Genomic DNA, 13,226 nt, shown 5'->3' on the forward strand with positions numbered 1-13,226 from the left:
CACAACTGCCTGTACTCCAGTTCCAGGGAATCTGATACCATCACACCAATGTACATAAAATAAAATTAAATAAATTTAAATGTAGATGCTACCTACATCTCCAATGATGAGTAAATGCATAAATATGTGCATGTATATACATATATATGGCCTTAAGAAAGAAAATGACACATGAATCTTAAAAGCATTTGTGCTAAGTGAAATAAGTCAGGCACACAGGATTAATATTGGATGAGTCTAGTTATATAAGTGGAGCTAAATTTATAGTTACTGGAAATAGAATGGTTGTGAGAGGCTCAAAGAGGAAGAATGGGGAGTTTCTTAATGGACTGGAAAAATGGAAAGGTTGTGGAGGTTGATGGTGATGGTTGCACAGCTGTGTGAGTGTACTTAATGCCACTGGAGCAGATATTTTTAATGGTGACATTGTAATTTTTATGATATATATATATATATGTATGTATATAGCATTACCAAAATTTCAAAATTAAATCGCTCAGACACAAAAGAAAAGGTGAAAAAAGGGGAGAGTTGTCTTCTAAAGACACAGATGGAGTTAGCAATGGACTTAGAGAAATCAGTTAAAAGGCTCTTTAAATAACCCATTGTGGTAACGAAGACAGAAAATGGGCAAATCTGAGAATTTAGAAAATAATGAGGCAATAATATTTTAGACTATGCCATACACTGAACTTTTGGTATATGGTGGCATGTTAGCCAAATGCAGTAGATATGGCTAGACTTAAACATTCATCTGCTTAGCATTTATTTACTTTTCATAACTTGGTTCCTTTGAGAAGCCCTACCTCACTGTTTATAATCTCCCCTTACCTCTTACTCTCTCCTGGACTCATTTCTCTTTCTCTCTTAATGAGTTTTATGAAAGCATCATTGCCTTTGTACAATATGTCAAAGTAGGTGGTTTCTTTTTATGCAACAAGGCCCTTCAAAATATAGATAGTAGTTATGCTTATGAATCTATGACACCTTACATAGAGCATGAGATATCTGAGTTTCCCCCATTGTTTTGTTTTCCTTTGTCTTTGTTTTGAGACAGTCTAACCATGTAGCCCAGGCTAACCTGAAATTCTGCATCATTCGGCCTTTGCCTCTGCCTCCTGAGTGCTGGGATTACAGGCACCTGCCATGGTATCAAAGAACATGGAACAGTAATAAGTGCTCAGAAAATATTTTAGTGAAATCAGTAAGTTCCTGAGTTCCTAGAATATTTTTTGCACATAACATTTTGTATTTTGTTTTTCTTTCCAAACCACCAAAATTTGTACCATATTTCAGTAATCTTATAACTGGTCTTTCCATTTCTGTTTTGTATTCCCTCTGTGTACACCTGTATGTTAATACCAGATTAGTAAAATCCCATGCTTTGGAATATCTTTATAAAAAGCTTCAATTCTAATCAGGTGTAGTGGTGCATGCCTTTAATCCCAGCACTCAGGAAGCAGAGGCAGATGGATCTCTGTGAGTTCAAGGCCCACCTGGTCTACATAGAGACTTCAGGACCGCCGGAACTACATAGTGATACCCTGTCTAGGGAAAAAGAAAAAAAAGAACCAAAGAAAAACAAGAACTTCAGTCTTTTGCCAGTATCTAAAGAATAACGTTCAAGTTCACTGGTAAGGAAATGATCTTTGGAGAAGATATAATCAAACCCATATCGACATTAAATAACAAGCTCTATTTTAGAAAAAACATGACTAATAAAAAGTGTAGAGTAGGGCTCAGTGGTTTAAGAGCACTGCCTGCTATTCCAGAGGACCTGAGTTCAATTCCCAGCACTCACATCTCCCATTGGCTCACAACAGTCTGTAACTCCAGGTCATGATGTTCTCTGGTTTCTAAAGTTGCCAAGCACACACATGGCACACAGACATACATGCAGGCAAAACATCCATGCACATAAAATTAAACTAATTCACTTTAAAAAAAAAAAAGGCTTAGGATAAATGACAAGCCTTCTAGCACAGTATCTGCTTCATAACAGAAGTTCAATACATATTTAAACTAAAATAATTTTGTTGGATATTTAAGGTAGAAGTTTAGTATTTGGATGCCTGTTTTTGTTTCACAATAATTTAACTGGAAGCATTGAACGTTATAGCTGTATCACTTGAAGAACAAAGTCAAAATAAACTGGAAAATTCTGTGTTACATGTTTTTTCTCTTTTTATACTCTCTTTATAGGTCATATGTAAAGTCAGATGTGCCACTGAACTTGACAAACACAAGTAAGTTTCATGAGTATCATATTCTGTCTAAAAGATCTAAAGGGTTAATTCATTAATATTAATGTTTAGTATCTAAAATATGTGATTATTCCAGCTTATTTACTTTATGTATATTGGTGTTTTGCCTGCATGAATATCTGTTCATCACACGTATGAGTTACAGACAGTCGTGAGCTGTCATGTGGGTGCTAGGAATCAAACCCAGGTCCTCTGGAAGAACAGCCAATGCTCTTAGCTGCTAAACCATCTCTCTAGGCCCCCTAAGTAAATATTTTTAACAGTCAGCTGATAAAGGTAAAAGGAAGGAATGGCTGAGGGTGCCTTTGCAGTCTTGTCGAAAATGAAGTCATTAGATTGGTTCGAAGGAAGTAAGTCCGGCAGTTCATTTTCTCCCTTCAGCTATGATGCCCATGCTCATTTCCTCCCTCCCTCTTTCTCCATTTTATCCCCTCCCCCCTCTCCAGCCTCTCTTCCTCCTGCTCCTCCCCGAGTCCACATAAACAAAAGCTAGTGTATACACTGTTTCCCGAACTAAGCAGTTTCTGTACTGATTAATCTCAAAAGAGCCAACAGTATTAGTCAAGAGACATGGGTTTCAGACTCAGTTCTACTAACTCATTTAATTTTTCTATGCTTTGGTTTCCTAAACTATTCTAATTCCGCATAATTTTAAGGTCATTTTTTTATTTGAAGCTATATAATCATTCTTTCTAGTATTTGGTTTAACACGCCACCAAGTATGGTAGCACATGCTATAATCCCAATACTGTGGAGACTAAAGAAGAAAGACAATTTGAGCTGCATAGAAAGACACTGTCAAATGTTTTGTAATGTAACTAAAATTTTTCAAACTAATTTTTTTGCTTCACTTGTATACTCAACAGTTTTCTTATTGCCAATTATAGATTGCCTTCTTACCAATTACAGATTTATCATCTGTAAATTATCTCCAAGGACAGACAGTTTGTGATGTCCATTATTGAAGGCAATCCAAAATAGAAGATGCTAGAATGCAAAGTAATTTGCTAGACCATACATACATAATTTGGGGGGAGAAATGTATTTGACCTGGGATTATTTTCACAAGAGAGCTGGTACCTGCTAGTTGGTACAGATGGCCACAACTTACAATAGTTTTTATGGTAAGTGCTTGGGAACTACATGTTCTGTTCCTATCTTCTCTTTTGGTCATGTTTGAAACACATTTGCTATAGATAATCAGGCCATAGGCTCAAACATTGTTTAAAACACATTTCCTGCTGAGTGGTGGTGACACATGCCTTTAATCCCAGCACTGGGGAGGCAGAGGCAGGTAGATCTCTAAGTTCGAGGCCTGCTGGTCTACAGAGCAAGTGCCAGGACAGGCTCCAAAGCTACACTGAGAAACCTTGTCTCAAAAAAAAAAAAAAAGAAAGAAAGAAAACAACAACAGCAACAAAAAAAAAACACATTTCCCATAGCTCTTAAAATACTGCGGCTGGCCTTTAATCCTAGCACTCTAGAGGCAGAGTCTACCACCCTGGTCTACAGAGTGAGTTCCAGACATCCAGGGCTACACAGAGAAACCCTGTCTCAAAAAAACAAAAAAAGGAAAAAGAAAAAAATTAATACTGTGATGAAATTAATTATGCACAGCATATTAATTTTCTAGACAAATGTTAAAAACCTGGTAATTATTAGAATGTGAAGGATGATGCAAATGCACTCAGTAGTTATAAAAATGAAAACTTCCTGATTGCCTAAAATGGTGTTAAAATGGTTCAATATTTTCTTCAATTCAACAGGTCAGCATTTATTTTAACACATGAGATTATTTCTAAAGTAAGGCTTTAGAATCTGTGCCATTTTGAAATAGTTCATATACTAAATTCATGAGGGTAGACATAAAGTCACTCTGAGAGACTGTTAAATTTGTATTTAATGAAATTGTAAATATTTTAGGCTGAAAGCATTCTTGTACCTGAAATAACACTAATCCTCAACAGTTTTATAAATATCAAATAAACTTTTTTTCTTTCAGAATTCTACTGCATTTGGGCTTTATACTGGCAAGCCTCCTCTTCTTAGCAGTGAACTTGACCTGTGCAATGCTAGTCCATGGAGATGTCCCAGAAAATCAGTTGAAATGGACTGTGTTTATTCGAGCATTAATTAATGATAGCTTGTTTATTCTTTGTGCCATCTCTTTAGTTAGTTACATATGCAAAATTACAAAAATGTCATCAGCAAATGTCTACCTCGAATCAAAGGTAAGTCTAATTTCAAATATTAATCCTTTGGATCATATTTTAATGAGAAATCTGTGTTGCTTCTTTGAGAAGGTACTCTGAAAGCAGTCACATTTTTAGCATGAAAAACAGTTGTAGCAATTAAAAGGTGTTCAGATTTGGGTTGTGAGCCTTAGCCTAAAACAGCTAAGCCATCTCTCCAGTCCAAAGTTTGGCTCTTACTAAACAGTAACTGAAGTATTTTTTGTGACCATGCATTAATGGCTGATCAAATGAAATAAACCCAAACAAATAGGAATTCATGAATCCAAAAAACATCTTATGATCTCTGGGTACAATTCTCAGAAACAGTCATGGTGGTCCCACCTTTGACATACATCATAGGCTTTCCCACTGTACAGGTTCTCACCAAGCTAGAGGATTGTTTACCTTTATACCAAGGTTGAGAAAGCACCAAGATCCACATGTGATGTGTGCCCAGGCAGACCTCAAGGGGTTGGTGCTGTTAAGACAAAGTCCTTGTGAACTTGTCTAAAGCACAGAAGCACCTCAGCAGGGCTTCTGTTGGCTCCACATAGACCAAGTGTGTCTGAGAAAGGCTCAAATGTGTCTCCTTATTGAGGAGCAGAAAATTGTGAACGTGTTGAAGGCACAAACACAGAATCAGAAAGTGAATAAATATGAAGCATTTTTAAGTAGTAAAAATCAAGGCATGTCCTAAAAAAGAAAAGCATCTTTTAGAGCTGTAGAAAGAACTTAATTTTTTGTCCAGTAATGTTTAATGGCAGTAGTATTGGCATTAAACAAACTTACCAGATAATGTGGGGGTATACTTGGGTTAGCAGTGTAGGTATGCCATGGAGATAAAATACCACTTATTTGTGTGATGGTTTAGAAGGGTTACTTCACTCTATATTATGAAGTCCATGTGATACTTGAAACAGTCATGTCTTGTTTCTTGTTTTGAAAAGTAGATGTTAATTCACTAATGAAAAGCCATGGAAGTTTCGACTGTCTTTGGATAATGAGTGTTTTACCACAATATGTGTGGTATTGAGTGTGGGTTTGAAGATATGTGGGTATTGGGGTGTGGAATATATGTATCTATAGATAGATAGATAGATAGATAGATAGATAGATAGATAGATAGATAGATAGATAGATAGATAGATTCTAGAAAGCTTAGACAATTTTCTCTTCTCAGACTAACAGCTACATTCAGAACATTATATATTCTAGAGAAAGTAAAACCAAACTTAGAAAATGCTGGTTATCTAGATATAGATAGATAGATAGATAGATAGATAGATACATACATACATACATACATACATACATACATACACATACACATACACATACACATACACATACACATACACATATACATATACATATACATATACATATACATATATATCCAGCCTTTAAAATCACTTCCACAAAAGAACCTCTGCTGCATTCAGGCAGCACGTCATCTTGGTTTTAGTTTCTCTTTGTAAAATCACTAGGCTCATTTGCATGTGTATGTGTGTGTGTGTGTGTGTGTGTGTGTGTGTGTTTACTCTCTTGTAACAATATGCAGTAATGGTCACTTCAGTCAACCAGTGTTTATTGAGCCACTACCTCTTCAGTTTCACATCAACTCTTGCTTTCGCTGGGCATTGGTGGCACATGCCTTTAATCCCAGCACTCAGGAGACAGAGGCAAGAGGATCTCTGTGAGTTCAAGGCCAGCCTGGCCTACAGAGTGAGCTCCAGGACAGGCTCCAAAGCTACACAGAGATACCCTGTCTCGAAAAAAAAAAATAAAGTGTTTCTCAAGGCTCAGATTTGTCTTTTGCTTTCTTTCTGTTCATCTTCCTTTACACACTTTATGATAATAGTCTCTCAGCCAAATCTTATCTGCCTTAGTTTTGAATGACACGTGGTATGCTACCTGTCTGAGCCTTAAAGACCTAATTGAATTCAGCCTCTTCTCTCAATCTCCAGAATCAAGTCTAGAAAAGCTGACTATCTGACTTATCCTGAAATTTTGAGCCACTCAGGAACTCTTCCCATTTTCTATGAGTTGCCATTGGTGGGGGTGTGGGGTGGATGGCTTTCAGTAAAATGAAGCCACTTTTGTATCTTTGTCAGGTTTTAGAATGTAGACACATTTGTCTGTGAACTAACATGGATAAGACAGTAAAAGCAGGAATAATTGAAGCACTAGGATCATACTGCCTGGATTTTACTAACTCGGAATTTAACCTCTCTGTAACTTTCTCCATAGCAGTGCTATTAATGATAAGACAGTAATGTGTTGGAAATCGTAGCATCTGAACCTGCACTAAAAATACAAACATTGGCTGTTATTATTTTTTTTGACACAGGGTTCTCTGTGTACCCCTAGATGTCCAGGCACTCTCTCTGTACACCAGGCTGGCCTTGAACTCAGAGATGCTCAGGCTTCTGCCTCCTAAGTCTACCACAACCTGGCAGCTGTTATTGTCTTTATCATTATGTTTTGGCATAGTTTATAGATGTCTTATTAGAGGATTGAAAGAAAATTTTTCAGATAACTATTTGGGGAAAGGTTGTTCTTTGGTATTTTTGTTTGTTTTGTTTTAGCTTCCCTGAAGCTAATATTGTTCATTAGCCAGTTTTATTTCCACCAGACCAGCAGTCTCCATCCTGACTACTAAAACTTGGCAATATGAAAGCATATAATTTTACAGTTTTAAAAGAAATAGCAGTGGACTGCATGTAGCTCAGTGGCAAGATGCTTGCTCAGTGTACACAGCCTTGGGTTCCATCCCCAACACTGAAGCAAACATGCAGCAATAATGTTACCATAATATTTAGAACTCAGAGTAAATATAGCTTTGTGCCTCCTTCCTCCACCATACAGCATAAGGAATTTTCTCATGTTATTAAAATTTATGACTACATAACATTTTATTATATATCAAAGTTTAAGTCTTGTTGGTAGCCCTTAAAGTCATTTTTTAAAAATTACCAACCTCCAAATTGTTACTTTGCATCACAAAATTGGAGTAAGATTGTAATTGCATCTCCAACTTCCTTTACAGAACATGTAAAAGTCTCTTATGCTCTTTTTTATTACTTAATTTATATGTTGAGCAGCTATACCAGTACTGTTGTTTGATTCTCTTTTTCAAAGAGGGCTTTTACTTGCTTTTAAAACAGTTGTTACTGAGAGGCAGGGGTGGTGGCACATGCCTTTAATCCCACTTGGGAGACAGGTACAGATGAATCTGCTAGTTTGAGGCCAGCCAGGGCTGTGTAATGAGGCTCTGCTATTTTATAAAGAAGTAATAGTTACCTAGAGTTGGATCATTTTATTTCTGTGCCTTCATTGTTTTCCTTTGTTTGTTTTTTCACATACTTACATATTTAAGGCTGCTACCTTGTCCTTTAATCTATGTGCTTATATAAACTATAAACACCTCATTTTTTTATAAACTAATACAAGTAAAACAGTATGTTTCCAAGAACTGTTTTGGTAGGAAACCCCTCATTTAACAAAAACTGGGAGAGGCTGAAGAGCCAGCACAGTGGTTCAGAATGCATACTGCTCCTGTAGAGGACCAGAGTTCAATTCCCAGTACCCATGGCAGGCAGCTCACAACTAAAGCCCCGGGAGGATTCAATGCCTCTGTGCTCAGCAGACACCTGCACACATGTGCATACACAAAAAACACACATACACATAATATAGAAAGTACATATTTAAAAATGAAGAAAATTTAGGTTTGGATTTCAGCCATATCTCATATATAGCATACTTACTTACACATCAGTGTTAATTACATATTATCTCTGTCAGCTTAACTCAGAAGAAATCTGAAAATCAGACATCTGTCATCTTTAGTTCCCCTAACTTCTATAAGAAGTTTCCAGTGTTTCCCTGTGCTTGCTTTTCCACCAAGGTGACTCTGACCTAAAGTTCCTATATTCTAGGTTCTTGTCAGAATAAATCTCCCCTGTTATATTCACAAGCTGGATTATGACCTAATGGGTATACATACAGTCTGTTTCACCTTCTAATAGTATTTTATGCTCAGCTCAATCCAGATCACTGTAGTTTTGCCCTACATTAGTTGTCTTTTCTATCCTAGACTGTGACATGCATAATGCTTTGGCCCACATCAAGATATTTAAAAGAATTTTCTTATAGGAAAAGTTGGTCCTAGGGGATAGAGAGATGGTTCAGCAATAAGGAGCACTTGCTGCTCCTCCTGAGTTTCATTCTCAGTTCCACCTCACTATTCAGAAGCACCTCCAGGAGACTGATGCCTTTTCTGTCCTCCTCGGGTGGCTACATTCACACACAACTACAGACATAGAAATAGAAAAAAAGATTTGTTCTGGCAAGTGCTAGATGGCTCAGCTGGTAAAGGTGCTTAGTGCCAAGCCTGACAACCTGAGTTTGATCCCCACATCCACATGGTGGAATGAGAAAATTAACTCCTACAATTTGTTCTCTGACTTACACTCATGTGCCATGGTATATGTGCTTGAGCACACACACACACACACACACACACACACACACACACACACACACACCTTAATAAGTAAATAAATACTTGAAAACTTTTAAAGAAATATTCATACTAAAATCATCAATATATATTGTAGAGTACCCAAGAGAAGATCTTTTTTTTTTTCATGTTCACCATGAGAAACAAAGTCACTGATTAAAATTCTTTCCTTAAGCTAGTATGTCTCATGTTCAGAAGTAAATAAGTAACTAGCCCCTATCAAATGTAAAAGAGCTTATTGTGTCAGTTTTTGCTCTGGTTCTACCTCTTTCTTATGTCATCTCATTCTTCTCTACCAACAAACATATTCTTATGTATACATCTGTAGCATCTGATTATTTGCAGCTAGAGATGTAAATTTAAAATTAGATAAGAAAGAACTTTGAGTATTTTATATTTTTTCCTTGGATATGTTTTTTTTCATTACTACAGAATGACCTTAGAGACAGTGTGTTCTAGGGACTATGGAAATCCCTCTCGGTTGTTTTTGCCTACCTATGACTTTAGGTAATTAATAGCATCTCTGAGCTTAAATGTCTTCATCCTACCTGATAAATCCCTTCACAGCATACAAGAATCAGTAGCTTCTAAGTTTACCAACAATAGACTTGCTGAATCAGCAAAAACATTGCTTTTATAATAACCTAAAGAAAAAATATGTAGAGATAATCCTAATGAAGGAAGTAAAAGATGTCTACTGCAAAAACTTTATGATACTGAAAAAAGAAACTGAAGACAATACATGATTTTTAAAAAAAAAAAAGCTTGTTTATGTTGTGAAAATAACTACACTACCAAAAACAGTGGAATCTTCATCAAAATTTCAAGGACATTCCTTACAGAAACAGAAAACAATCCTAAAAGTCATATGTAAACACAAAAGATAAAGTAGACAAAAACTAAGCTGAAAGAACACAGTCAGAGGCATCACATTTCCTGACCTCAAATTATACTACAGAGCCATAGTAATATGGCTCCCACTGTGCTACTCAAATAAAAACACACATGTAGACCAGTGGAATATAGTAGAAGACCCAAAGATAAACAACATAGCTGTGGACACCTAATTTTTAACAGAGTTAATTTTTAAATGCTCTAAAAATGGTGCAGGCAAAAAATTTCTAAGTAGAACCCACTCATACAGGAAGTAGCACCAAGAATTAACAAATGGTGACCATGTGCAATTAAAAAACTTCTGCACAGAAAAAGAAACTATCAGCAGAAAAAAACAAGTAGCCTACATGACAAGAGAAAATCTTTGCCAGTTGTATCTGAGACATAGATTTCCTATCTAGAATATATAAAAACTCTAAGAATTAAATACCAGAGAAACAAAACTGATGGTCAGTAAGTAGGCCAATTACCTGATCGGATATTTTGCAAAGAAGAAATAAAAATGGCCAGTAATTTTTTTGAGTGTTCAACATCTCTAGCCATTGGAGAAGTATAAATTAAAACTACTTTGAGATTTCATCTCACCTCAGTAAGAATAGTAAACATCAAGAAAACAAATGGCAAACACATGCTGGAGAGGATGAAGGGAAAGAGAGACCCTTATACTCTGTTAGTGAAAGTTCAATCCAGGAAGGTTAGCCATTATGCTAATTGGTGTGGAGGCCTCTCAAAAAATACATCTACCATATGACCCAGCAATATCTCTTCTGGACATACACCCAAAAGATGCCACATCCTGCTGCAGAGACACTTGTCCATTCATGTTTAAGGCTGCCCTTTTGACAATAGCAAGGAAATACAATTAATCTAGATGTCCATCAGCAGGTAAATGAATAATAAAAATATACATATATACAAATTGATTTTATTCAGTTGTAAAGAAAAATAAAATTTTCAGGAAGATGAATGGAATCAGAAAACATTGTAAGTCTGATAACCAAACCTAAGAAAGAAAAATACAGTATGTTCTCTCTTGTACGGGCATCCTAGCCTTTAACTGTTAAATATGCAAATCCAGATGGTAGAAAATGTGGATAAAGGCCTAGAAACTAGAAAGAGGTATATGGAACTGGAAAAAGGCTCTGAGGGGAGGGGTGGAAGGAGACAAACAATAAAAATGGAAGTGGGAAGATAATGGGGCAAAGAGTACAACAGGAAATAATGACTGGAAGATGAGAGAAGCAAGGGAGGAGGGACCAACCAAAACAGAAAACCCCATACAGAAATAACCTTCACTGTAAGTTAATTAAATAATTTTTAAAAAAAAAAGTCTGTTCTATGAGGAGGAGCTAAGGTAGTGTTGATCTCCTGGGTTCCTGTGAGGTTAAGAGTAGTAACTACTGGGCTGGAAAGATAGCTCAGAAGTTAAAAGTACTTTCAGAGGGCCTGGGTTCAATTCGCAGCACCCACACAGCAGCTTACAACTGTCTGTAACTCCAGTTCCAGATGCTCTGGTACCCAAGAATGCATGCACATAAAATAAAAATAAGAGTAGTAATTAGCTCACGAGTTTGTTGTCAGGATTCAGGGAAAATGCACATAAATAACTAATACAGCATGTTACACTTAGGAATGTTAGTTTTTCTGCTTGTAAGAAATAACCTAGCTTGAAGGAGTGTTTTATTGTTGTTTATAGTTATTTATTTTTGTTTTATATGCATGGGTGTCTTACCTGTATGTATGTCTGTGTACCATTGTGTATGCCTGCTCCCCACAGAATCCAGAAGAGAGAGTTGGATCCCCTGGAACTGGAGTTACATGTATATTTTGGGTGCTGGGAATCAAACCTGGGTCCTCTGAAAGAGCACTCAGTGCTCTTAACTGTGGAGCCATCTCTCCAGTCTCTTGAAGGAGGTTTTAAATATCTGAAAATGATGGCAAAATTTATCTGAGAAAGGATCCTATATATTTAATCAAACTCAAAAGGAAGAATGAATCCTACAGAACTGGATTTCTCTTTTTAGTAGCTTAGTTTTACAGTGTGCCATTTTATTCTTATGCACTGTTCTGATTTTTATGAGTTGATGTGTATGAAAGATTACACTATATCTAATGTTTAATTAGTTTCCTTAGTACTTCTTATTGACATTAAGTGTCACCTTCTTTTTTTAAACCTTGTATCTCTAACACTTTCCAAAATGGAGTGCCCAGGAAAATAGGGAGCAATTTTGCTTTAAGATCTAGAAGTTCAGAATGCTTTACAAATTTATTTGTCATCCCTCACACCACACACATAAAGTATTACTGGTAATTCTTATGCTTTCTATAGACAGACATACCAATGACAGCAGTCTGCAATTGGAGTAGGCCATTTCAATAGTGGGCTAAGCCAGGCTAAAGCCCAGGTGATGGTCTGCCATTTGCCTCTTGGTCTCTTGGTACACATACAGGGTGATCAGGCGACCAGTTGGTAGGAGGTATCACTGTTGCAATGTTAGGTGTCCTCTTCTTTATGGGGTCCAGGTAAGGGTGTTGCATCCTTCCTTGGTTTAGTGTTTTTGTAAGTTCTCAGGCCTGGCTTTCCTCATATGTGGAGGCCTGCTGGGAACAGGACTTCTAAAAAGCAAATATATCTGGGAGGCTGTGGTGCAAGGCCATTTTTGCTGGCTATAAGCAAGGTCTCCTGAAAAATCTTTTGTTTTTCCAGAACAAAAGGAAAAGAGAAAAAAATGAAGTTGGAAAAAAAGTGTTTGGGGAAATAAATTTTCCAATTTTGTTGTAAAACAGATTTATAATTTCAAGAAAGTCCACATAAAGTTTGATTTAATCAGGAAAAATATAAGAAAATGTCCAAGCACATTTGCAGTCATGTGGCTTAAAAGCAGAAAAAGGAATCAACACATGTCAGGAACAGGGATTCAAGTGGTGCTCACTTCTCATCACAAATAATGAAAGCCAACAGCATATGAACATCTTCAAATGCTGGAAGGAAAACCTGTCAACTCTGAGGTCTACAGCTACTGTAAATAATCTTTTTGTCATTTTGTTTGAGACAGGGTTTCATTATGTAGTCTGAGTTGTTCTGGAACTCGCTCTGTAGACTGGGCTGGCCTTGAACTCAGAGATCCTCCCAAGTGGCATGCACCACCACTGCCTGGTTGTAATATTCTTGAAGGGCAGCAAAGAAATAAATTTATTTGGATAAAAGAAAACCAACAAGCACACCTAGATTACATGAAATGCTAAGAACATTCTACAGTCTGTAGAAAAACAAACTGGCTTGAATTCACCTCTTCAGAAATAAATGAA

At 36.6% G+C, this 13,226-nt stretch overlaps 1 protein-coding gene across 1 annotated transcript in view; it reads left to right on the forward strand.

Moving 5' to 3' along the window:
* Gpr137c (G protein-coupled receptor 137C) overlaps window positions 1-13,226 on the forward strand; it is a 49,165-nt gene that overhangs the window by 22,171 nt on the left and 13,768 nt on the right. Inside the window, exons 2-3 of the mRNA XM_027389296.2 lie at window positions 2,203-2,246; window positions 4,267-4,495. Of these exons, the coding sequence (XP_027245097.1) occupies window positions 2,203-2,246; window positions 4,267-4,495 (273 nt within the window). The remainder of the gene's footprint in view (window positions 1-2,202; window positions 2,247-4,266; window positions 4,496-13,226) is intronic.

The sequence above is a fragment of the Cricetulus griseus genome (assembly GCF_003668045.3).
Source record: "Cricetulus griseus strain 17A/GY chromosome 1 unlocalized genomic scaffold, alternate assembly CriGri-PICRH-1.0 chr1_1, whole genome shotgun sequence".
Classification (NCBI taxonomy): Eukaryota; Metazoa; Chordata; class Mammalia; order Rodentia; family Cricetidae; genus Cricetulus; species Cricetulus griseus.